General features: G+C 43.0%; 3 protein-coding genes across 3 annotated transcripts in view; all 3 read right to left on the bottom strand.

The window, feature by feature from the left end:
- Window positions 1–23186, bottom strand: part of LOC112571973 — a 74903-nt gene that overhangs the window by 37497 nt on the left and 14220 nt on the right. The window lies entirely within an intron of this gene.
- On the bottom strand, window positions 8677–11626 carry LOC112571972. The gene is made up of 4 exons (XM_025251423.1): window positions 11441–11626; window positions 10327–11096; window positions 9776–9943; window positions 8677–9365 (listed from the first exon to the last, which is right to left on the bottom strand). The coding sequence occupies exons 1-4, from the start codon at window positions 11503–11505 to the stop codon at window positions 9250–9252; spliced, it is 1119 nt and encodes a 372-aa protein (XP_025107208.1). The 5' UTR covers window positions 11506–11626; the 3' UTR covers window positions 8677–9249.
- LOC112571975 lies at window positions 16194–18702 on the bottom strand. The gene is made up of 4 exons (XM_025251426.1): window positions 18640–18702; window positions 17496–18265; window positions 16935–17102; window positions 16194–16530 (listed from the first exon to the last, which is right to left on the bottom strand). Exons 2-4 carry the CDS (start codon window positions 18184–18186, stop codon window positions 16415–16417), a joined length of 975 nt encoding a protein of 324 aa, XP_025107211.1. The 5' UTR covers window positions 18187–18265; window positions 18640–18702; the 3' UTR covers window positions 16194–16414.

The following is a 23186-nucleotide window of genomic DNA, read 5'->3' on the forward strand; positions in this document are numbered from 1 at the left end:
CCAGCTCCGCTCAGATATCATCTTTGTTTTTGTTGATTTAATTAAATGTTTATCCTTTATGTGATGTATTTTCTTTTCTTCTCATCTTTATTACCTTTATCTGTTTCTCATTGCTCCCTCTTTCTCTCCTGCGATGAGGATCAATCATAGCCAGAATGCTTGAACAGGCAACGAGCTTAATTGGACTCCATTTATATAAAAGCGAGGATGCAATCCCATGACTTACCGTCTACACCATAATAATTAGCGGCGCGAATGTTTGCTCTTTAATTGATATTCAGATTTTATCAACATTACAATATATAACAAGATTCTTCCCCACATGGCTGATCATTAATGGAAATATTATTTCTGCAAATGAACACAAAAGAAAATCTTCGATCAGACTGAATGACCAGTTTCACATAAAATATAGAATCTTCAAATCCAGCCTGAAGATTGGGAGAGGGGAGAGTCTGCTGTAGTCTTCGCCGCGCATGAAGGGGCTCGGACTTGGTCAATGGATTTTTTTCCTTTTCTTTCAATTTGAGGAAGGTCTGAAAACACCGCTTACGCAAGCAAAATGTTCTGGTTTCAACGTCATATATACAGTTCGCAGGCCTCGAGGGTCAGGCAGATCGGTGGGAAATCAGAGTCGAGGCCCAGTCGCCGTATCTTCTGGTGGACGGTTTGTTCGAGATGGACGGCGGCGGCACACAAGTTCATCACATGAACGGTTAAGAGAACGGTTGGCTTTGGAACTCATGGATTTATGTACAACTAGGAGGCCATGCTCGAGATTGACAGGAGAGATTATGTGTTGAGATTGGCCAGCTCTGTGAACGATATGATGAGGATCACGTACTGCGGGCTGATCCTTCAGGGACGAGGTCAAGGTTTCGGTTCTTAACGAACAGGTGAACTTCTCTTCAGTTGCCACAAAGGGTGTCAGGAATATTTTTCCTATCCATGCACCATCCCATGGCTTTTGCCCTGTCCCTACGTCCTCGCCGGATTTACATAATTAATATTTAATTGGAATCAAGTTCATAATAAGTCATTGCTATTTATTGAAAGTGTAGTTAGTGTCTATAAATAGGACAGATGTCAAAGAGATCATGCAAACGACCAAAATTTTATTAACTTTTTTTAAATTATGATTCTACACCCAACAAAAATAAAAATACATGGTGGTCTAAATAGACAAACAATTTCCTATGCCATTGGATTAAACTATTCAATGTCAGCACCATGATTCACTAGTAAACACAGTTGTTACACTTTTACAATATAAGAAGTACGATCCATAGAATTACAATGTGTGCGTTGTCCCATCCCATCCATCCAATCCATGGGACGCTGTCCCATGGGTTCATTTCCTATGACAACCTGCAGTTTCCTTATCACAAACAAACTAGTTGTATTTAACATCGTGTAGGAAGTACCGTCTTGTGGATATTACCTTTATGTGTGAATTATATTTGTTTATTTTTTTATAAATAGCTAGGTTTATATTGCAATTTTTTTCAAAGTGAAGCACGTTAAAAATCCACCATCCGTAAATTTCTACACCATATTTAACAAATAATGTCTGTAATATTTAGCAACAAGCATTAACAATCATTGCATTAAAATAAAATGTATAAACCAGTTTACGTTCTTAAATAAACTAATATATTAATCTCTTGAATTTTTACAAATACGATCTTGGAAAACTTTATAAGTACGCATTTTCCTTAAAGGATTGTTGTACAACAACCCAATAAACCTGTGGTGTTTTTGTTTGAGACAGAACTCTAACAGTAAGAGTATAAGTCAGTAAAACTAAAAGTCTAGAAAAGTATGCTCTCTTCAGAATTTCCGAGGTAAACTACAGTTACAGATAAAAGGTCAAATCAAAGAATGTTTTGTAAATGTTGTCGGCGTTCTTCTTTAGAAAAAAAATTCATTTAACTGATTCTTACTGTGTCAAAGAAACACAAACACAAGTAACAAGCAGTGAATTTTGTGGACACGCACCCTTGACCTGGCGTATAGTTGAGAGAAAAGGGAGCACAACTAATTTAAAAAGTGAGACTTTTCTTTTTGTTTGCTTCGGTAATTCCCCTTAGCAAGACAAGATTTTTAAGTTATCTTTTGCGTTATGACGAAAGCATGGAAAGATGCGTTATAAAAAAAAAGTTATAATGATTGTTATGACACATGAGTAACACATCTAAACAGTCATCTGTGCAGTTGGAGAAGTCACTATGTGCCACTGACGTACCTGCGTCAATATTGGACAAGCAATGTTGGACATTTTTCTCGATTATTATTGTTTGGCGGTAGGGTTATTTACCCATTCCTTATAACCATTTATTTCACATGTCAAACAAAGTTCATTCAGAAAATATCATTAGGAAATCACGTTCACGTACATACAGTTGGTACATCTAGTAGACAGACACGTGCGCTGTTAAATTAAGTAATGATTCTTATTGGATAGGCACTGTGTCTGACTGTGTTTACGGCAGAATGAAACACTGGAGAATCAAAATATACATTTTTGTTTGAGGTTTCACAGAAACGTAAATAGGGACCCTTTCGTTAAATATACTTCCATGAGATAGCTCTACTGACAGTATTTTCACTTTGTAAGTATTAATAAAGAATATTATTGAAGACAGAGCTGTGGACTTCTTGGATATCATCTCAGACGCACTGGACGTCAAGAAAATGAAATTGCAACAGGAACCGGAAATGAGCAGTTATCTTATTAAATACACTTTTGGACACCTCATACCTCAAATATAGCCAGAGACAAACTTTGAAATTAATGTTTACCTCCCTTTGTCACACTCATTAACCAAAGAGATAGATTGATGTTTGCATGAGCAGTGCAAGTGCGTGCCCTTGTTTTTCTCGAATATCGACGAACATTGTGAATACATTCATGCTGTATAACTAAAATATCCAACAAAACATTTCTCACATTTCATACGGATCATGAATTAAATGCTAGTAAACTTCGGGAGATAGAAATGATAAAAAAAGTAATCTCTGGGCGGTATGCAAAGTAAAGAATGAAGTACTTCTCAGGGCGAAGTTCTGAACCTTGACAAAGAGCTTCTAGACTGATCCATCCTTTAATTCACTGACATGCGCGGCCACATTTGCGGCTCGAGAACAGTTACGATCGGTCGTTCCTTACCTATGCGCATCCTTCTTATTTAGTGATTGCTTGTGCTTATTTTATGTAAGATAATCCTCAATCATTGGCTCCAAGAAGAATTGACACTGCGTCAACGATGGCGGCAAGTTTAATAGCCTCACCGTTCGCCATTATCTCACCGTCGCATTATGCGCAACAAAACTGTGAAATTGCACCACCTCCGGCAAGGTCCCCTAAGAAGTACCACCATTAACAAGCCGACACCCGCGATTCTAAGATTCATTGGATGTTGTGTCAAAAAGCCTAAAAGTGTTTCTATCTTTCTTTTTTCCAAGGACACGGACAAAGCAGAAACACGGTGAGAATCTCCGAAAACCTAAGATGGCGGTAAGTGCCTCTTACGCCTCAATGTCTTGCTAACCGACTCTGTGCTGAGCCACCTGATAGGCAACTATGCCCTTACACGAGAGCCCGCCTCGCCCAAAGTCTCCTCTACATCAGATGACTCATTGTGGCGGAGCAAATAACAAACACTCTTGATCCCATTCAAAAACATTAAGACTCAAGAGCGATTCCTAGCAGCCTGGCGCTTTGTTCTCTACAGCGTTATGCTGCATCAGCCGAAAGCCCTCATAGTGCGTGGACCAACTATGCCTCCTTCACCCCTTACCCTCCACCCCTATTATTAAGCCATAATGAAAAAATCCCTCGGACTTACGGCAGTCGACAATCGACCTCAGGCTACGTATCGCACAAAGAAATTATGAAGACATTGTGAAAATCCACGTATACTATTCAACGTTACTTCCTGCTCCAAGGAAAGCATGCCGAAAATGGGTTGAACGCAGACATTTCAAACCCTCGTAACAATCGTCCACACACTCGCGGACACAACATGGATGTGCTATCCCTTACGGCCCCTGCCCTGAAGACACGACTGTCACTGAGTAACAAGCGTTTGCGATGAGGTACCCATCCTTCTCAGATGACCTGTCACTCCTCAAAATATATGCCCCGCTCAACGCCCCAAGGCGCCGAAGGGGACACCTAGCCACTCTCCTACCCCTTCAAGCTCTGCCTAGTCGCCCGCAGTTTCCACTGCCTTACCCTCCACCCGCTACGACACCCCTCCTTTCCCCCCAGTACCGGTACTGCCAATAAACAATGCACCCAACCTTACAATCAACTCCACCATCTCCCAGCCTCACCCACAGCAAATCAAACCAACCATGACGTCAAACTCTTCCTGCCATCTCAACTGTGTTCAGCGGGAGTTGTGAGACGATCACAACAAGTCTTCGCGAGGAGGAATCGCCGGCCTGCGCGCATCTCTCCTTCAACTCACGGAGCAGATCAGTCCCGTACGCAGTGTGTCACCCCAGCGCCGATGCCCAGCTTCTACGGACAGCGAATGACAGGAAACATCACGACAGTCCGGCCATCAGACCTCGCAAACCCCCAATCATCTGACACAAGCGAAACGTCTCCTCCTGCCCGCGCAAGCCCCAAGCCACGCGCTCGTCCACTCCCCTCCCCACGAAATCTCTCCTCCCGACTCCCTCCCCGAAACTATCCCTCTCCCCTCGACTGACCTAACAAGACCACCCGCCCCACTCCAGTCCTCGGACAACGACAAACCGCCGTTGCTCCCGGTCACACACCAAGTGACTGTCTCCTCCCCCCCACCACCATCTTCAAAGGTAGAAGTCGCCGAAGCAAACCGCCACAAACAAAAAACCATCGTCTGGGCGTGCATCCCCCAACACGGCGACTCTGATATTGGGGGATTCAGTTGTCGCTGGCCTTCATCAAGACAGGATGGCTGTTGATGAGAACCCTGCCAGGTACTTTCGCCAATCCGGCCTAAACAGCAGCCAACTGTTGGCCGTCTCTACGAGACACCCCAACACTACCCAAATCACCAACCCTGGTTCATACATGTAGGTATCAAGTCTGTAAAAACAGGATACATAGTCAGCCAAGAGGCCTGGCACAGTGTCAATTTCAGACTGCCAGAGGTGCTGCCCAGAGCCAGGATCATGATGTCCTCCATACTGCCACAAGACTGTCACCCCCACATCACATCCTGCATCGTATCAAACAAAAAACATGCAGGCTGCCTCAAAACAGCAGGTTCCACTATGTAAGACAAACCTACCTTCTACACGCCTATCTGGACAGCTCAAGACGGGAATGGATGCGAGACAGTATTCTCCCAACACCAGAGGAAGCAGGGGCTGGCACGTGAGCATCAAGCGTCACTTTTCCGCAACCCTGGCTGGTCGAAATATGACACCACCACCCGGATCAAACCCTCTGTGCAGGAAAAAACCAACCAATCCCACTCTTCTCTAGCTGAACGCAGCTTCCACCCCCCTTCCCACGTCCTCTCGTCGTAACCAAACTCCATACAACCCCTCCCCCCCCCCAACAGAACACCCCTTTTCTCCCACCAAGACCCACACAATCGCCTCCAAAATGAGACAGGACAGACTACCCTCGGTCCTCCAGACACTAGACGACCACTGCTATTCAGACGGTAGTGGCAAAGCGGTATACAAGCGACGCAATCACGACAGGATGACGCATCCGGCACTCTGCTGACCACACCTCCATATGATCCCCCGGTGTCAGAAGATCTCCAGATACTGTTACCAGCAGAGACACCAGGCAGTCCTGACTTATTGGCCAAACTTCTACTGTAGTTGCCTATCCAGCGGGCGCTATGCCCATCTCCGTCGATTTGAAGAATAATTGTTGCATCATTGTGTGAACTGCTGTTTGGAGACGTCGTACTGGTCTCCAGACCTTTGCTCATTACTGTGTTTATTAGCCACAAAGGACTGCTGTAATTCCTAATTGAGTTCTTCAGTTGTGAATCTCCGTGGAACGGCCTGGAAACAACTTGCTGATTATTTTATCTTCTCACTACTTTTACTAGATTACTTTTGTCTGCCAAATTCTTTCCCTAACTAACAACTTAGGTCCTGGAAACTCAAAGTACCCTATAGCCCCATATAATAGACTTCTTATTCCCCAGGAAATGTCACCACATTGGCCACACAAAGAGTGGCTACTAAAATGACTTTAGAATAGCCCACCAACAATGTAACACTGCGCTCAACAAAAATACCTGAGGTAGAAACATTCATTATACAACTTCGGAACCCCCTTCCATATCTTTACCCTGTCTGAAGCCCGGGTTACGGAACTTGTCTCCCTTTCGACATCGGCTATTCCTGGTAAACACTGGAAGTCGGCAGCCGAGAACGCAACATAAAGGTTTAATCAGTCCGCACTACAAATAGCCCCTAAACAACTGAACGCACATTTTGCAGGAATTGCTCCTAGGGTAGTCTGTAAATGACAAGTCACAAAAAAACAATGTCGAGGTAGACAAAGTTACAAGCTTCTGTAACGTCAAAGCACATTGCGTATGGCTATCTCCATCCCACAGTATGACTATATTGGATGTATATCAACAAGCACTTACCAAACTTAAAAGATACTAACACCAAAAGTCCAGACAGCATCAACAACAAAATCCTAAAGCTCTCAGCACGGCATTGCGGAAAGCCTGACCTATTATATAACCTCTGTATTGATAAAGTTTACTTTCCAACGCACTTAACAAGCGAAAGTAATCCCAATTCACAAATCAGGCGGGATCCAAAGCGACCCTACGAAATTATCGTCCAATCTCAATTCTATCACCTCTCTCAAACCCTTTAGGAAAAACACATCCAGAGCCTACAGATGGCACTTCTAAGGTATTGAAGGGTCTCCATACAACAATCGGTCTTTAGGCCCCGTCACTCTTGCCACACTGCACTTACATCTATGGTGGAACAATGCTAAATAATATTTAATGATAATTTTCTCTGTCGCCTTATTGTTGACTTTGCCAAAGCTCTGATGTCATAGATCACAATCTGCTTATCAGAAAAACGGAAGCTAATCTAGTATAAGTACTAGTAGACGAACTCCTTATCTCCTTTCTGACAATCGAACTCAGAGAGTTGCTGTAAACAACCAACTGTCTGATCCCTTGCAGTTAAATTCCGGTGTCCCTCAAGGTCGAGTACTAGGACCCGTGCTTTTCTCGATATACATAACGATCTCGTCCTCTCCCATATAAACGAGTCCAAATCCTGTGAATGTTTGCAGACGACACCACAATACCGCACACCACCAAAGATTGAGCCACTCGCTTCCATCTACAGCTGAGCGCCGCGAGCTCCAGGCTTGGACTGAATCCAACCACGTGTCCCTCAACCCTGAAAACTGGAAGTCCAGCTTCTTACCAACCAGACAGAAAAGACAAACACCTGCCACCGCCATATTCCTACTTCAAATCGGCGCTCGTCAATAACTGAAGTACAGGCTCCACAAACTATGGGTGTTACCATTGACAACAACTTATCGTGGTCCCAAACATATTTCCACCACAAGTAGAACATCTCCAGAGAAAGTCTACCAGCTGTTCCAGAGATCAAACATTTCTTGACATCCACACAAGGAAACTGTCATAAACCAGCCTGGTTCAGGCAGAAACAGGGCGAACTAGTAATGAAAACTTTAAAGAGGGAGTTGGTGTACCCTGGAGGCGATACAGGCTGTGGGGTGAACAATAGGGGTAAGACCCTTTTGTGTTGAGCCTGGGAATCGAGGCGCTTACGAAAAACAGGGGCGCAGGGCAATCACGTTCACGGTAGTTATTCACGGGTTGGCTAATGAAAGGCAGGTACATGGACCGGCATGAGAACAGCGTTTGTTTTCTTTACCACTCGAGACGCCGTGCCGAATAGGGGAGCTAGACTTGCGTCGCGACATCGGGGGTGTGGGACCGACCGTGGGAAGATGACGTGGATAGACGATGGGTGGACCCCGAGATATAGCGCGAGGGGGTGTATCCCTCTAGTCAGAGTTCGATAGCGTCAGAACTAGTTTGGTAGAATTGACAGGGCCAACGTGGCCCGGTAGTATATAAGCTAGAACCGCACTGTAGTCGAGGCTTTTCCCTCGTGTTCCAGCAGTGACGTAGTCTCTGAGTGATTGTCAGTCGCAGGCAGCAGGTTGAAATAGGGAACGCGTTCAGTCAGAACGTATCACTACCTGCTGGCACTTTGATTGGTGGAGTAAGAAGGGAGAGTGTGAGCTGTAACCAAGGATTAATTCTCCCAACGACAAGCGAGGGAATTTACTGTGTCCGGCAGCAAGACGTGCGAGGCAGCGGTTGGCAGACCCCACCGTGCCACCGGTCCAGTGTGGTCATCTACAGAACAGCCTACAGTCATCTCTACTGTGAGAATCGTCGCTGCACCCATTGCCTGGAGTAACTGGGTGGGACAGTGACAAGAAGTCTGGAAGACCAGGTGCATGCAGGCAGCTGCACCCATCTTCAGGGGGCAACGACTTTGAGTCCAGAAGTCAGCTCTACTACGAGCATCGTCGCTGCATCCATTGCCTGGGGCAAACTGGGTGGGACAGTGATAAGAAATCGTCTAGGAGACAGGTGTACGCAGTCGCTACACCCTTTCAGGAAGCAACAAGCGAAGCAGTCGAGTGGGACTATCAGTACGATATTATTCCAAGACTGTGAATTGTGTGTCAGGGACGGACCGCGTGTCCGGACATTTGTGCAGATACGTAAGATCTAATTATTTTCTCAATTCATTGTTGTTTAAGTGTCTTCATGTCAACCTAATTTGCTTTTGTTTTAATTATAATCTTTTACTTTGTACACTGTCTTGTCAGTTGAGTGTTTGCGCACGCGGGTGTGACTGCTAGTCAGGACGCGTGCGGACGTGTGAACGGGCGGACGAGAGGTGAGGTTGAAAGAGGGCGGAGCGAGCCAGCCAGAGTGACCCCTTTCCCCTAAGGGCGAGTGAGGCCCATCCCTCTACAGCCACGCACCGTTTCATCACAGAAACTCTTCTATCTCTATGTGTAACGGTGAGCATCCTCACACATTCATATACTTGTTAAATGAAGTGTGTAAACTGTGAGTTATATAGTTTGACTAAGACATCAGCGTGATCTTCTAATCACTTCGTAGTCCTATTTTATTGTCTTACAATCATTTTTGCGCACTTTAACTTTTTTCAAGAAGCTTGGTCTTACATAAATATTTGAAGATCGAGACTGTCCTTCAACTGTCGAATGCCTTCTTCCAGTGCATTGGATGATGCCTCACTGCTGCCACAGATTCCTCCCACACGCAGCTTTATCTTCCCTACAACAAGACAACAGACCATCGCCTGTACAACCAGGTTTTTCACTCAAAACTCAAACTTAACTTGAGAATTTACAAACAAAATTCAGAAAACGCAATCCTAGCCCTGGTTTCATACACAGTTATTTTAACTTTGTATCCCTAATGTTCTGAATAAAGTGTAGGTAATATAAATATATAAATGTTTGTGGGTTTGTGTGTGTGTCAAGGTATTTCTTGTGCGGTAGGGATATGTTGCTCATGATTAGTTGCTGCATTTTAAGATGCTATTGCCATATTAATAAGAAATATCACTAAAGCACGCACACACACACACACACACACACACACACACACACACACACACACACACACACACACACACACACACGCACACACACACACACTTAGCCACCTATGCACGCGTTCACCTCGCTCATTATTGTTGCTGAAGGCACTGATGGCTGTCGCCGTTTCCAGATCTAGAAGGATATTCTTCATTGTGATGGACACCAGTCTGGGACACCGGCTTACCAGCGTCACCAGAGCTGGGCCATAGCACCACCTGCCCCGCACCACATACGACAACTCCAGGAAAGCTGGCCGACAGAGCATGGACACAAGGCATTTACATCCACTCTAATTGTTTTGTGGTGGAGGATAATAAATAAGTTTTATAATGCACCAAGTGCGCATATACATATATACTAAAGATAAACACACACACACACATTTTACCTCACGTAATAAAAAAAGATTTCCAAAGAAACCACTCCAACGAATTACATACTGTTACGCTACAGGATCAATTAGGAATGGTAGATTGTTGTTAGGATGGCACTAGGCCTGTGGATATGTCTAAAAACTCTTCTCAGCACAATCTCCTATGCCCCCAATCTAACCACTCACCCACCCACAAACATACATTCGCTACAGGATCCACGAGATGATGGTATAGCGAATTAAGAGAAAGTCTGTTTACTTAGATAGTTTCCATTTATGGTTCCCATCAAGTGGAGGTAACAATCGACAAAGGGTGGGACTGTGTGCATACTGGACACCTCGACAACAAGTCCCTCGACGGGTATTCGAATCAGATAGTTGGGCAGGTTCATAAAGTAGCCATACATGTTGTCCCCCAACGTGAGGCAATACACGAACCGCAAGTTAGGGTTCTTGTCGAAAACCTCATTAAGAGTCAGCTGGGGGATCTCGTTTGGAGGATAAAGTTGAAGACTTAAATCAATCGGAATAGTAAATCGTCTCAGGAGAGGGCAGGCATAGACCAGAGTCTTCATGATCTCCTCCGTTAGAAGTTCGAAAGTGATTTCGATTTTCTCTAAAAATCTCCTCTGAGTTCTGAGAAATTTACATATTTCACAGATGACATGACTTTTCCAGTCTCTACTAGCATTGTAATACTTGAAACCCGAGCAAGAGAAACTTGTCAGTGTCATGTCATCAGGCAAGGCTCGCAACAGTTTGCACACTGAGCTGAGAACAGCGTTTGCCTGAGGCGCATCGACAGTTTGTGGTGCTTGTGCTCTTCTGTCCAAGTTGATTACAAGGTGTCTGACATGGAGGTACAATCTGGGGCCTTTGTGACCAAAAAATGAGCGGGTCTTTTTCCAGTTCCAGCCAGGATGGACAGTGACCTCGAACTTGTGCCACATGGAGGGCTCAGAGATGATTGCCTCTCTCCACCTTTTACATGCTTGACAGCAGGAACCCCTATCTTCATTGGACAGTTTCCTGAGCACAAATAAATAATATTATAATTAATGCTGATAATAATTAATAAGCAAAGTATCGCAATCAGATTATGGTGCGTTTTCTGGATTCCAGTTGTTGTTGTTGTTGTTGTTGTTGTTGTTGTTGTTTAAGTCATTGTAAAATAGTATCTTGAAAAACTGTCCTCTACATCTCAGAGGTGACAGCAGCCATGTATGGAGCATCAACGTCAAGCAAAGACTTGGTGACCGAAAGACGGAGAAATAAATAAGGGATGACAGGCTTTGTTTGTTTATTTGTGTTTAATGCTGTGCCAGCAACTAGGGCTACATCACGGCAAGGATGATAGGCTACAGAGTAAATACCTGAAGATGATGACAAGAAGCTCTGTGGGCAGCGCATTGAAAGGACCAGTAACACCCCACTCCATCTTTACTGACGTCTTTTTAGTTGAATGACATCACACGTGACTAGTATTTTGTTTTGAAGGAAAGACGTCACAACACACGTCATCTTGTGCGTCACCAGTCGCTCCCTCTCTCTTTCTCACATAGACAACCACACACACAAAGAAACACATACCTGTATACATATACACAATACAATAAACACAGATGCACAAATAAATAAACAAACACACACAAACATTCTCTCTCTCACACGATCACAAACAAATTAACACACATAATCACAAACACACGCACACAGACACAAACACGTCGTTTTACACTGACACGCTCACACTCACACGTATACACACATACACAGGACTAGACATCACACACACACACGCCTGTTAATCCTCCATCTTCTATTGTTCAGCACTAATTAGACTTCTTTACTTTATTTATTTTGTTTTACCCTTAAAGTGCTAGTCAAACCTGAGGGAGAGGCGAATGCCCGCGAACGAAATTTTGACCGGCCTGCCTCTGTCTCAGCGCCTGGGGATACTCCTGTGTCAGTCAGGTAGCTGACAGCAGACGAGGATTGGCGGCTATTTTGGTCCAGTTCGCGGGGAAAGGTCAAGGCCTTCTCCCGCTGACTGTAGCAGTCCCTGACGTCACGCTCTTGCTACGTCACGTGACGTCGGCTTGAGTGCTGTGTGCTGCTGGTGGTGGTAGCTTTGGGGGTTGCACTGTTCGGGCCCCTCCCTTCCTTGTCCACGGTTTAGGCGTGAAAAGCGTTCACGCGCTTTGACGTGACTTGGGTGTCGTGGGCGCTGGCCATTGGTCACAGCTCCTGGGAGACAGGTAGTGACCCCCAGAGAGCAGAGTCCCTCGTTGCAGTTCTTACCTAGGCGCTGAGCAGCGCGGAGAGTTTGTGTTTGAGAAGACGGCTGGGGCCGTGCTTTGAGGCAAGGCGCCGGTTGAATACTCTGCCACGACTGACTCAAGCTTGTGGGCACTGAGAGGCTGGTTCTACTAGCGAGTTGTTGCCAGCGGTGACCACCGGGACTTGATGACAGTTCGAGAGCTGACGGAATGACAATCTTCGGCTGTGACCTCTGGCGTCTACGTGAATGTGCTTCTGTTTCTGCTGTGGAGAGCGGGTGACCGCCGGTCATTAGCACAAGCCTGGTGGGCTTTTTGTGTACGTCCTGGGTGTGCAGTCATAGTGTACTTCCTTTGTGTACGTGTTATGCGTGCGTACCTAGTGCACCCGTTTCTACGCATTTTTCAGCTATATCAGTGATGCCCAACCTTTTTCGGCCTGCGGGCCATACACATTTCTGACACGCGTGTCACGGGCCGCTTCACCGTAAAAATACAAAAAAGAAAAAGATAGAGCAGATACAATTTTTATTAGAAACAAGTTGTACTTACCATTAATTATATAGTAAATAGTGAGATATTTGAAGTTGTTCTCCCGAAACCAACTTCTGAATGTCTGGCTGCATAGTAGAGACACCAATCGGAGTACTGAATCGAAATGTTCGTCCATCGAAACAAAAAAAAAAAAAGATTGAGAGACGCCCCTACGTAGGGATAAATACTTCTTCCCTTTTTTCGTTTTTGTTCTTTTTTTTTTTTAAATTACTAAAATGCCTATTTCATGCACTGTGGGCAGAAGTTTCGCGGGCCGGATGGAATCGCGTTGCGGGCCGGATATGGCCCGCGGGCCGTAGGTTGGGGGTCCCTGATCTATATGATGTGGTCAACCATTCTACGCGTCTTCGTTTCGTCGTCTTCGTCTACTGCGCCTGCGTCTGCATTCATCTATGGGAACTGAACTGTGTTTTGTGCCACATGAACCAACACCAGACACTGTCAACTGAGCGTCCCATACTCATGATCTGTGTGAAGTATTAAAGACTCAGGGTATCTACTCTTACTTGACTGTGCTGTGCTGCAGTGCGCGCTTTTATTTACTGCTTTGTGTAAATTTTGTTTTTATTTTCCTTGCGGGCAGGGGGCAGGGGACAGCCCCCGGTTGTTGTTGCGTTTTGGCGAGTACTCAAATGCGTATTTTTTTTGTGTGTATGTATCCGTGTTTGGGTATATATATATTTTTATTAAACTTCGTAGTTGTGTCGTTCTTTCCCTCTTTGTCATGGTCTTCGCTTTGCATGGGTTCGAGATGTAAGTCGCGTCCTGTCACCGGCCGAGTGACTGAGTGTGTTTGGCCGGCTGTGCGAGTGGCCGTGAGCGTGCTTCCGGCGACTCTGGGGTGGTACGCGACATTCAAATATCCTTCAACCATCAGCTGGCTGCCCAGTTCACATAACAACTTAGAACTCACCAACACACATCCATGTCTGACAAGATGGGGGATGGAAAAGGGGTTCTGCTGTAGTCATGCCCGCGGCTATGATCTGGGCCCGGCCCTGGTCGATGGATTTTTTGTTCCCTTTTCTTTGTATTTGAAAAGAAGGTCTAGAAGTAACATCAAAGCATTACACATACAGATGTTGAGTTTCGAGTCATATTATACAATTTCCAGCCCTAAGGTAGGCATACTACTGGTGGGAAGCAGAGTCAGCGGACAATGGTATCATCTTCTCGATGGACGTGCTTGGAGTCGGACGGCCGGCGGAAACCGAGGATTCATCACACATGGACGTCTAGAGGAACGGTTGTACTTTGAGATTACTGGATTTATAAGCAACTAGGGGGCCATGCAAGCAACTCGGGATTGACAGTGAAGAGACATATGTGACTGATGTGTGGCCACTCTGTGAACCGATATGATTACGATCAGTACATGGGGTTGCAGCCATCAAGGCGAGAGGTCAAAGGTTTTTCGTAGTTTCATTAACGACACAGTAAAACTTTCTCTTCCAGTTTCTTTATCACCAAACAAACTACATTAGTCTACACCGGGCGTGAGCAAAGTACGGCCTGTGGATACCTTTTCGACTGGCTGTGAAATACACTTATTTTCACTTTTTTATAAATCAGTCTAGGTTTATTTGATTGAAATTTATTTCATCAAGTACAGCAACGTTAAAAATCGCCAATCCGTGACATTCTGACACGAATAATTTACAAAAAAAAAGTCTGTAAAACTATCATGGCCAGTAAACCTTAACACATCATTGCATAAAATAGAAAATGTAATATAAAAGTTTACGTTTTTAAAATAAAATAATATATCATCTCGATTGAAATATACAATAGGATCTTGGAAGCTTTATAAGTACGCATTTTCTCATAGACTTGTTACAAACACAATAAAACTTTGGTGTTTTTGTTTGAGACAGAACTCTAACAGTAAGAGGTATAATCAGTAAAACTAAAAATCTAGAAATGTGTTGCTCTCTTCACAATTTCCGAGTAAACTACAGTTTACAGTTAAATCTAAACAAAGAATGTTTTGTGAATGCTGTCAGCGTCTTGTTTAGAAAAAAAAATTCATTTAACTGTTCTTACATGTGTCAAAGAACTCAAACACAAGTTACAAGCAGTGAAGGTTTGTGGACACGCACCCTTGACCCGGCGTATAGTGGAGAAAGGGAGACAACTAATTTAAAATGTGAGACTTTTCTTTTTGTTTGCTTCGGTTAATTTACTTAGCAAGACAAGATTTTTTTTAAAGTTCTATTTTGCCTTATGACGAAAACAGGAAAAATGATTTATAAAAAAAAGTTTATGTTTGTTAATGACACATGAACTAACACATCTAAACAGTCATTTGCCCAGTGCTGAGGGAGTCATTATGTACACTGAGTACCTGGTCAAATATTGGACAAGCAATGTTGAGACATTTTTTCTCGATTATATTGTTTGGCGGTATGGTTATTTACCCCTAGCCTAATAACTACTATTTCACATGTGCAAACAATGTTCAGTCAGAAAATATCAATCAGAAATTCACGTGCACGTACATTACAGGGGTACATCTAGTAGACAGACACTGGTGCAATATGAAGTAATTCTTCATTATTTGGATAGGCACTTGTTGTCTGACTGGTGTTTGCGGCAGAACAAAGCAATGGAGAAACAAATATACATTTTTGTGTCTGATGGTTGTCACAGAAACGTAAATAGAAACCTTTCGTGAAAAATACTTGCAATGAGATAGGCTAATGACAAGTTTTTACTTTAAATGTATTAATAAAAATATTATTGAAGAAGAGCTGAGGACTCTTTGGATAAAATCATCAGACGCCTGGATGTCACAATAAAAAATGGAATTGCACATGAACCAGATGAACAGTTATCATTTTAAATACACTTTTGGACACTTCATGCCTCAAATATAGCCAGAGAACTAACTTTGAAATTAATGTTACCTCCCTTTTGTCACAGTCTCATTCAACAAAGAGATGATGATGTTTGCATGAGGCAGAGCAAGTGGTGCTTGTTTTTCTCGAATGTCGGACGAACATGTGAATACATCATGCTGTCTAACCCAAATATCCAAAAAATAACATTTTTCAAACTTCATACGGATCATTTATTAAGTACCTAGTAAACTTCTTCGGAGATAGAAATGATAAAATGTCATTTCATCGGGTGTAAACAAAGTATAAAAATAAGACTTCTCAGGACAAAGTTCTGACCATGCCAAAGACTTCTAGACTGATCCATCCTTCAATCACTGACAAGCGCGCCCTCTAAAGAAAATGTGTAACTGTGAGAATCCTCACGTATTTATATACTTGTTAAATGAAGTGTGTAAACTGTGAGTTTATATAGTTTCACACAGATATATACTTTCTAAATTAAATGTGTTATTAAAGATGTAACCCACGGTATGTGTTCAACAGAAATCTGATCATTGACAGCTTCATTTTTACCGACTAAGACATCAGCGTGCTCTTCTAATCACTTCGTGGTCCTGTGTGAATGTATTACAATCATTTTTTCACACTTTAACTTTTTTCAAGAAGCTTAGTCTTACATAACTACTTGAAGATCGAGACTGTGCTTCAACTGTCGAATGCCTTCTTCCCGTGCATTGGATGATGCCTCACTGCTGCCACAGATTCCTCCCACTCGCAGCTTTATCTTCCCTAAACAACAAGACAACAGACAATCATCTATACACCCAGCTTTTTCGCTTTGGGGGGAAAACTCAAACTTCAGAATTTACAAACAAAATTCAGAAAACGCAATCCTTGCCCAGGCTACATACACAGTACTTTAACTTTGTATCTAACATTCCCTAATGTTCTGAATAAAGTGTGGCTGATATAAATATACAAATGTTTGTGCGCGTGTGTGTGTGCGCGCGCAAGCTATCCCCACTAAATATTGCAGGAATATTAGTTTGGATTCCAGGATGCACAAGGTATTTCTTGTGCGGTAGGGATATGTTGCTCATGTTTAGTTCTACATGTTAAGATGTTATTGCTATCTCTATAAGAAACATCACGAAAACACACACACACACTTAGCCACCTATGCACGTGCTCACCTCGCTCGGCACTGCCGCTGCAGGCACTGATGGCTGTCGCTGTTTCCAGATCGAGAGTGATGTTCTTCAGTGAGATGGAGGCCAGTCTGGGACACTTGTTCACTAGGTTCACCAAAGCTTGGCCATAGCACCACCTGCCCCGCACCACACACGACCACTCCAGGAAAGCTGGCCGACAGAGCATAGACACAAGGTATTTACATCCACTCTAATTGTTTTGTGGTGGAGGATAATAAATAAGTTTTATAATGCACCAAGCTCGCATAAACATATATACTAAAGATGAACACACACACACACACACACACACATTTCATCTCACCTAATGAAAAGAGATTTCCAAAGAAACTACTCCAACGAATTATATACTGTTTAGCTACAGGATCAATTAAGGATGGTAGATTGTTGTTAGGATGGCACTAGGCCTGTGGATATTTCTATAAACTCTTCTCGGAACAAGCTCCTGTGCCTCCAATCTAACCACTGACCCACCCACAGACATACATTAGCTACAGGATCCACAAGATGATGGTATAGCGAATTAAGAGAAAGTCTGTTTACTTAGGTCGTTTCCGTATAGTGTGGTCATCAAGTCGAGGTAACGATTGACAACGGGTGTTTCCGTGTGCAGACTGTAGACATCGACAACGAGTCCCTCGACGGGTAATTGAATAAGATACACGCTCTCGTTCATGAGGTACTCATATACGCTATCCCCCACCGTGAGCCACAACACGACCCGCAAGTCAGGGTTCTTGTCCACAACCTCATTCTGATTCAGCAGGGAGATATGGTCTTCAAGAGAGGGTTGAAGACTTAAATCAAACCGAATCGTAAGGCGTCTCAGTAGAGGGCAGGAAAACTCCAGGGTCTTGATTATCTCGTCGGTCATATTTTCGAATGTGATTTCGATATGCTCTAAAAATCTCCTCTGAGGTCTCAGAAATTTACATAGTTCACAGATGACATAACTTTTCCAGTCTTTACTAGCTCTGTAATACTTGAAACCCCGGGAACAGAAACTTCTCAGTGTCATGTCATCAGGCAAGGCTCGCAAAAGTTTGGACACTGAGCTGAGAACAGCGTTTGCCTGAGGCGCATCAACAGTTTGTGGTGCTTGTGCTCTTCTGTCCAAGTTGATTACAAGGTGTCTGACATGTTGGTACAATCTGGGGCCTTTGTGACCAAAAAATGAGCGGGTTTTTTTCCAGTTCCAGCCAGGACGGACAGTGACCTCGAACTTGTGCCACATGGAGGGCTCAGAGATGATTACCTCTCTCCACTTTTTACAGACTTGACAGCAGGAACCCCTATCTTCATTTGACAGTTTCCTGAGCACAAATAAATGATATAATAATTAATGCTGATAATATTTAATAAGCAAAGTATCGCAATCAGATTATGGTGCATTTTCTGGATTCCAGTTGTTGTTGTTGTTGTTGTTGTTGTTGTTGTTGTTGTTGTTGTTGTTGTTGTTGTCGTTGTTGTTTACGTTGTTGTAAAATATTATCTTGAAAAACTATCCACTAGATCTCACAGGTAACAGCAGCCATGTATGGAGCATCAACGTCAAGCGAAGACTTGGTGACCGAAACACAGAGAAATAAATAAGGGATGACAGGCTTTGTTTGTTTATTTGTGGTTAATGCCGTGCCAGCAGCTAGGACTATATCACGGCAAGGATGATAGGCTACAGAGTAAGTACCTGAAGATGATGACAAGAAGCTCTGTGGGCAGCGAACTGCAATGACCAGTGACACCCCTCTCCATGTTTACTGACGTCTAATTGGTTGAATGACATCACACATGACTAGTATTTTGTTTTCACGGAAAGACGTCACAGCACACGTCATCTTGTGCGTCACCGGTCGCTCCCTCTCTCTTTCTCACATAGACGCGCACGCACAAAGATACACACACATACCTGTATGCTTATAACAACAACAACCGACTTTATTAATCCCAACGGGCAATTTAAGTGGGAGCTGTGCCCTGTTTCCAAAATATATTTATATGAAAAAAAACCACAAAAAACAAAAAAAAAAACAACTAAAAAAAAAAAAACACACACACGTGCGCACCTACACACACACACACCGCTGATAGTTCATCTGTGATTGTGTAGCGGGACCGCTGATGGCACAAAAGATTTCAGATACCTATTGCTTCTGCATACTGGCATGACATTCTTATCGGAGCTTAATAAAACAAATTCTCCCGCCAGCAAATGTTCAGGAATTCGGGAAGCTTTCCTAACTGGTTGTTGGTCACAGAAGGAAGTCAAGTCCCTCTGTTTAATACCAATTATTTTGGAACATATGTTGACAATACTATTTAAACTGTTCCTATCATGAACAGATAAATTATAAAACCAGCATACAAATGAGAAGGATAAAAGACTCTCAATGAAAGACTGGTAAAAACGACCTAAAATTGCTCTGCTAACGGAGAATCTATTTAACTTCCGCAAAAGGTACATTCTTTGCTGGCCAAGTGTGACAATGTGTTCAGTGTTTAGAGTCCATTTAAGCTGGCAATCAAAAATAGTTCCCAGGTACCTGAAAGAGGTGACAGTTTCAACAGGTTTGCTATGTATCACACTGGGAGCAACAAAATCATCTTTGATTCTCCTAAAATCTTTGTTCAATTCCTTTGTTTTGTCTACATTTAACTCAAGAAAGTTCTCATCGCTCCACTGTACAAAGTCAGTTAAGGCATTACCATGATCTGTCTTATGTTCTTGTAAAAGAGTGAACAGAGCAGTATCATCAGAAAACTTAATGAGGTAGCTATTCTCCTCCATACTTCTGCAGCTGTCGGTATACAAGATAAACAACAAGGGTGATAGACAACAACCTTGTGGGGACCCGGTGCTTGTGACAACAATGTCAGAATAATTACTGTTAACATACACCCTCTGCTGTCTGCATGTCAACAAATCCACAATCCATCTGACCAGTTGGTGTGGTAGGTCAAAAGCAGATATCAATCGCAGAGCTAGAAGGTATGGTTGCACTATGTTGAATGCAGAACTAAAATCTGCGAAAAGTAGTCTGGCATGTGTCTTGGACTTTTCCAGATGTTTATAAAGCGTGTTCAAAATAAACAACTTGGCATCATCAACACCCCCTACCCTTCCTATAAGCAAATTGCAATGGGTCCAATTTACTCTCTACAGATGTTAAGATAAGATTTTTGACAATCTTCTCAAGGGTTTTCATTATGAGGGAGGTTAGTGCTATTGGCCGAAAATCATTAGGTTGACTAGGATTAGCTTTTTTGGGGAGTGGGATGATATTAGAGAGTTTCCAGAGTGTAGGAATGTGCCCTGAGTCGAGAGAGAGAGTTGAAAGAGGTGTTGAAACACTCCACCCAGTTGAGCAGCACACCAATGTAAGACCCGCCCACAGATTCCATCTGGCCCCTGCGCCTTGTTAACCCTAACCCGCTTAAGCAGCTTTGTCACATCAACTTGAGAAATTACTATGTTTTCATTAGGGACAAGTGACTGTCTGAGTTCCCTAACTTTATCAGAAAAATCATGGTTCTCAAAACGTGCATAAAAGTTATTCAAAACATATGGCAAGTCCCGATCACTCACGCCATTAAGTTTGACTGATTTTCTAGTACAGTCTACCTTCTGATTAACAGAAGCCACAGACTTGATCCCCTGCCAGGCATAACGAAGGTCGCCGGCACAGTAACGCAGCTCTATCTTGTCTTTATACTCTCTTTTTGCTCTTTTAAATGCCTCCCGTACCTCTTTATGCACAGATCTTTTTGCCAATGCATCGCCAGTGAAAAAGATACGTTTTTTTCATGTTTAGAACACTCTTCAGGCTCCTGGTAACCCACGGTTTGTTGTTAGGGAATATTACAATGTTTTGACAGGGTATCACAGAATCGACACAAAAGGAGATATAAGGAGAAATAACATTGGTCAGTTCATCTAGGCCAGTGGTTCTCAAAGTTTTTCGGACCGCGGACCACTTTACTTAAGTAAGAGCTACGGCGGACCACCAAGGCCTAAGTAAAAGTTCTGGCGGACCACCAAGGCCTAAAAATCACTCTGTACTATGAATTTCAAATTTAAATTGCAGCATTTGTTTCATTACAATTCAAAACTAAATGTCCTTTTGTAAAAGTAATATAGTAATAAGTTGACATAAAACTACTTATACCTCGTTATTTGTAATTAAAATGTTAATGCGAGGAATGCATCACTTTAAACATCACTTTGATGTCAGCCGCGGACCACCTGACTTATGCCCGCGGACCACTAGTGGTCCGCGGACCACACTTTGAGAACCACTGATCTAGGCAATCACATGAGATATAAAAAGAAACATCCCACAGCGTACAATCAAAACAACCTCGTAAACATTCAGTACTCTCATCCGTCCAACGCTACACTGACTTAACCACAGGCTTCATACGTTGACACACAGGCTTGTACACTGGGGCCAAAAACACAGTTTGGAGGTAAGAAGCCCCGAAAGATGGCATAGGCTTGGCTTTGTATGCTGCCGGGATTGTGCCATTACATAAATCCAGTTTGGTGTTATTCTGGGTTGTTGGGCAGGTCACATACTGGTTATAGGTTTTGAGAGTCTTCGTTAGATCACAGTTGTTGAAGTCACTCAGAATAAATGTTGACGCATCTGGTCACAAGGAATCGAGTCTGTGTGTCACATCAGCAATGGCCCTCCTGGCAGACTTAGCATTCGCTCTAGGGTGAATATACACTACAGTGAAGAAAGGTTGTGGAAATTCACTGGGGAGATAGAAAGGGCGAAGGGAGACTGACAACAGTTTGATGTCCGGGGTGCAGATTGTTTCACGCACCACAACAGTTTTACAGTATCTTTCGTTAACATACAAACAAACACCGCCTTTAACTGATTTACCGGTGGCCGTTACGAGCGGTCACAGCGATATGGAAGACCGAATCCAGAAATAAACACATATATACACTGGATATACACAATGCAATAGGCATACATGTACGAACAAATAAACAAACACACACAAACGTTATCTCTCTCACACGATCACAAATTAACACACATAATCACAATAAACAATATACACAGACACAGGACTAGACATCACACACACCTCTTAATCCTCCATCTTCTATTGTTCTGCACTAATTAGACATATTTATTTTATTTATTTTGTTTTACCCTTTAAATGCTAGTCAAACCTGATGGAGAGGCGAATGCCCGCGAACGAAATTTTGAACGGTGTTTTCAAATATCCTTCAACCATCAGCTGGCTGACCAGTTCACATAACAACTTAGAACTCACCAACACACATCCAGGCCAGACAAGGGGGGAGGGTCATGGGGGTCTGCTGTAGTCTTGCCAACGGCTATGGTGGGGGCCCAGTCTTGGTTAATGGATTTCTTTTTCCCTTTTCTTTGTGTTTGTAAAGAAGGTCTGGGAGAAACACTCAAGCTTTACACATGAAGATGTTAAGTTTCCGGTCACAGTATACATATTCCAGGCATAAGGCATGCAGACTTCTGGTGGAAAATCAGTCAGCGGCCAGTCGCATCATCTTCTCGCTGGACTTGGAGTCGGACGGCCGCTGGACACCGAGGATTCATCACACATGAACGTCTAGAAGAACGGTTGTGCTTTGAGATTACTGGATTTATAAGCAACTAGGGGGCCATGCAAGCAACTCGGAATTGACAGTGAAGATATATATGTTACTACTGTGTGGCCACTCTATGAACCGATATGGTGAGGATCCGTACCTGGGGCTGCAGCCATTAAAGTGAGAGGTCAAAGGAGATTTTCTTCGTAGTTACATTAACGACAAAGTGAAACTTTCTCTTCCAGTTTCTTATTCACCAAATAAACTACATTAGTTCACACCGGGCGTGGGCAAAGTACGGCCTGTGGATACCTTTCGACTGGCTGTGAAATACACTTGTTTTCACTTTTTTATAAATCAGTCTAGGTTTATTTGATTGAAATTTATTTTATCAAGTACAACAACGTTAAAAGTCACCAATCCGTGACATTCTTACACAAATAATTTACAAAAATAATGACTGTAATACTATTATAGGCAATATACATTTACACATAATTGCATAAAATAGAAAATGTAAATGTTTTTAAAATAAAATAATATCTCATCTCGCTTGAAATATACAATAGGATCTTGGAAGCTTTATAAGTACGCATTTTCTCAAAGACTTGTTACAAACACAATAAACCTTTGGTGTTTTTGTTTGA

The sequence above is a fragment of the Pomacea canaliculata genome, linkage group LG9 (genome assembly GCF_003073045.1).
Source record: "Pomacea canaliculata isolate SZHN2017 linkage group LG9, ASM307304v1, whole genome shotgun sequence".
Classification (NCBI taxonomy): Eukaryota; Metazoa; Mollusca; class Gastropoda; order Architaenioglossa; family Ampullariidae; genus Pomacea; species Pomacea canaliculata.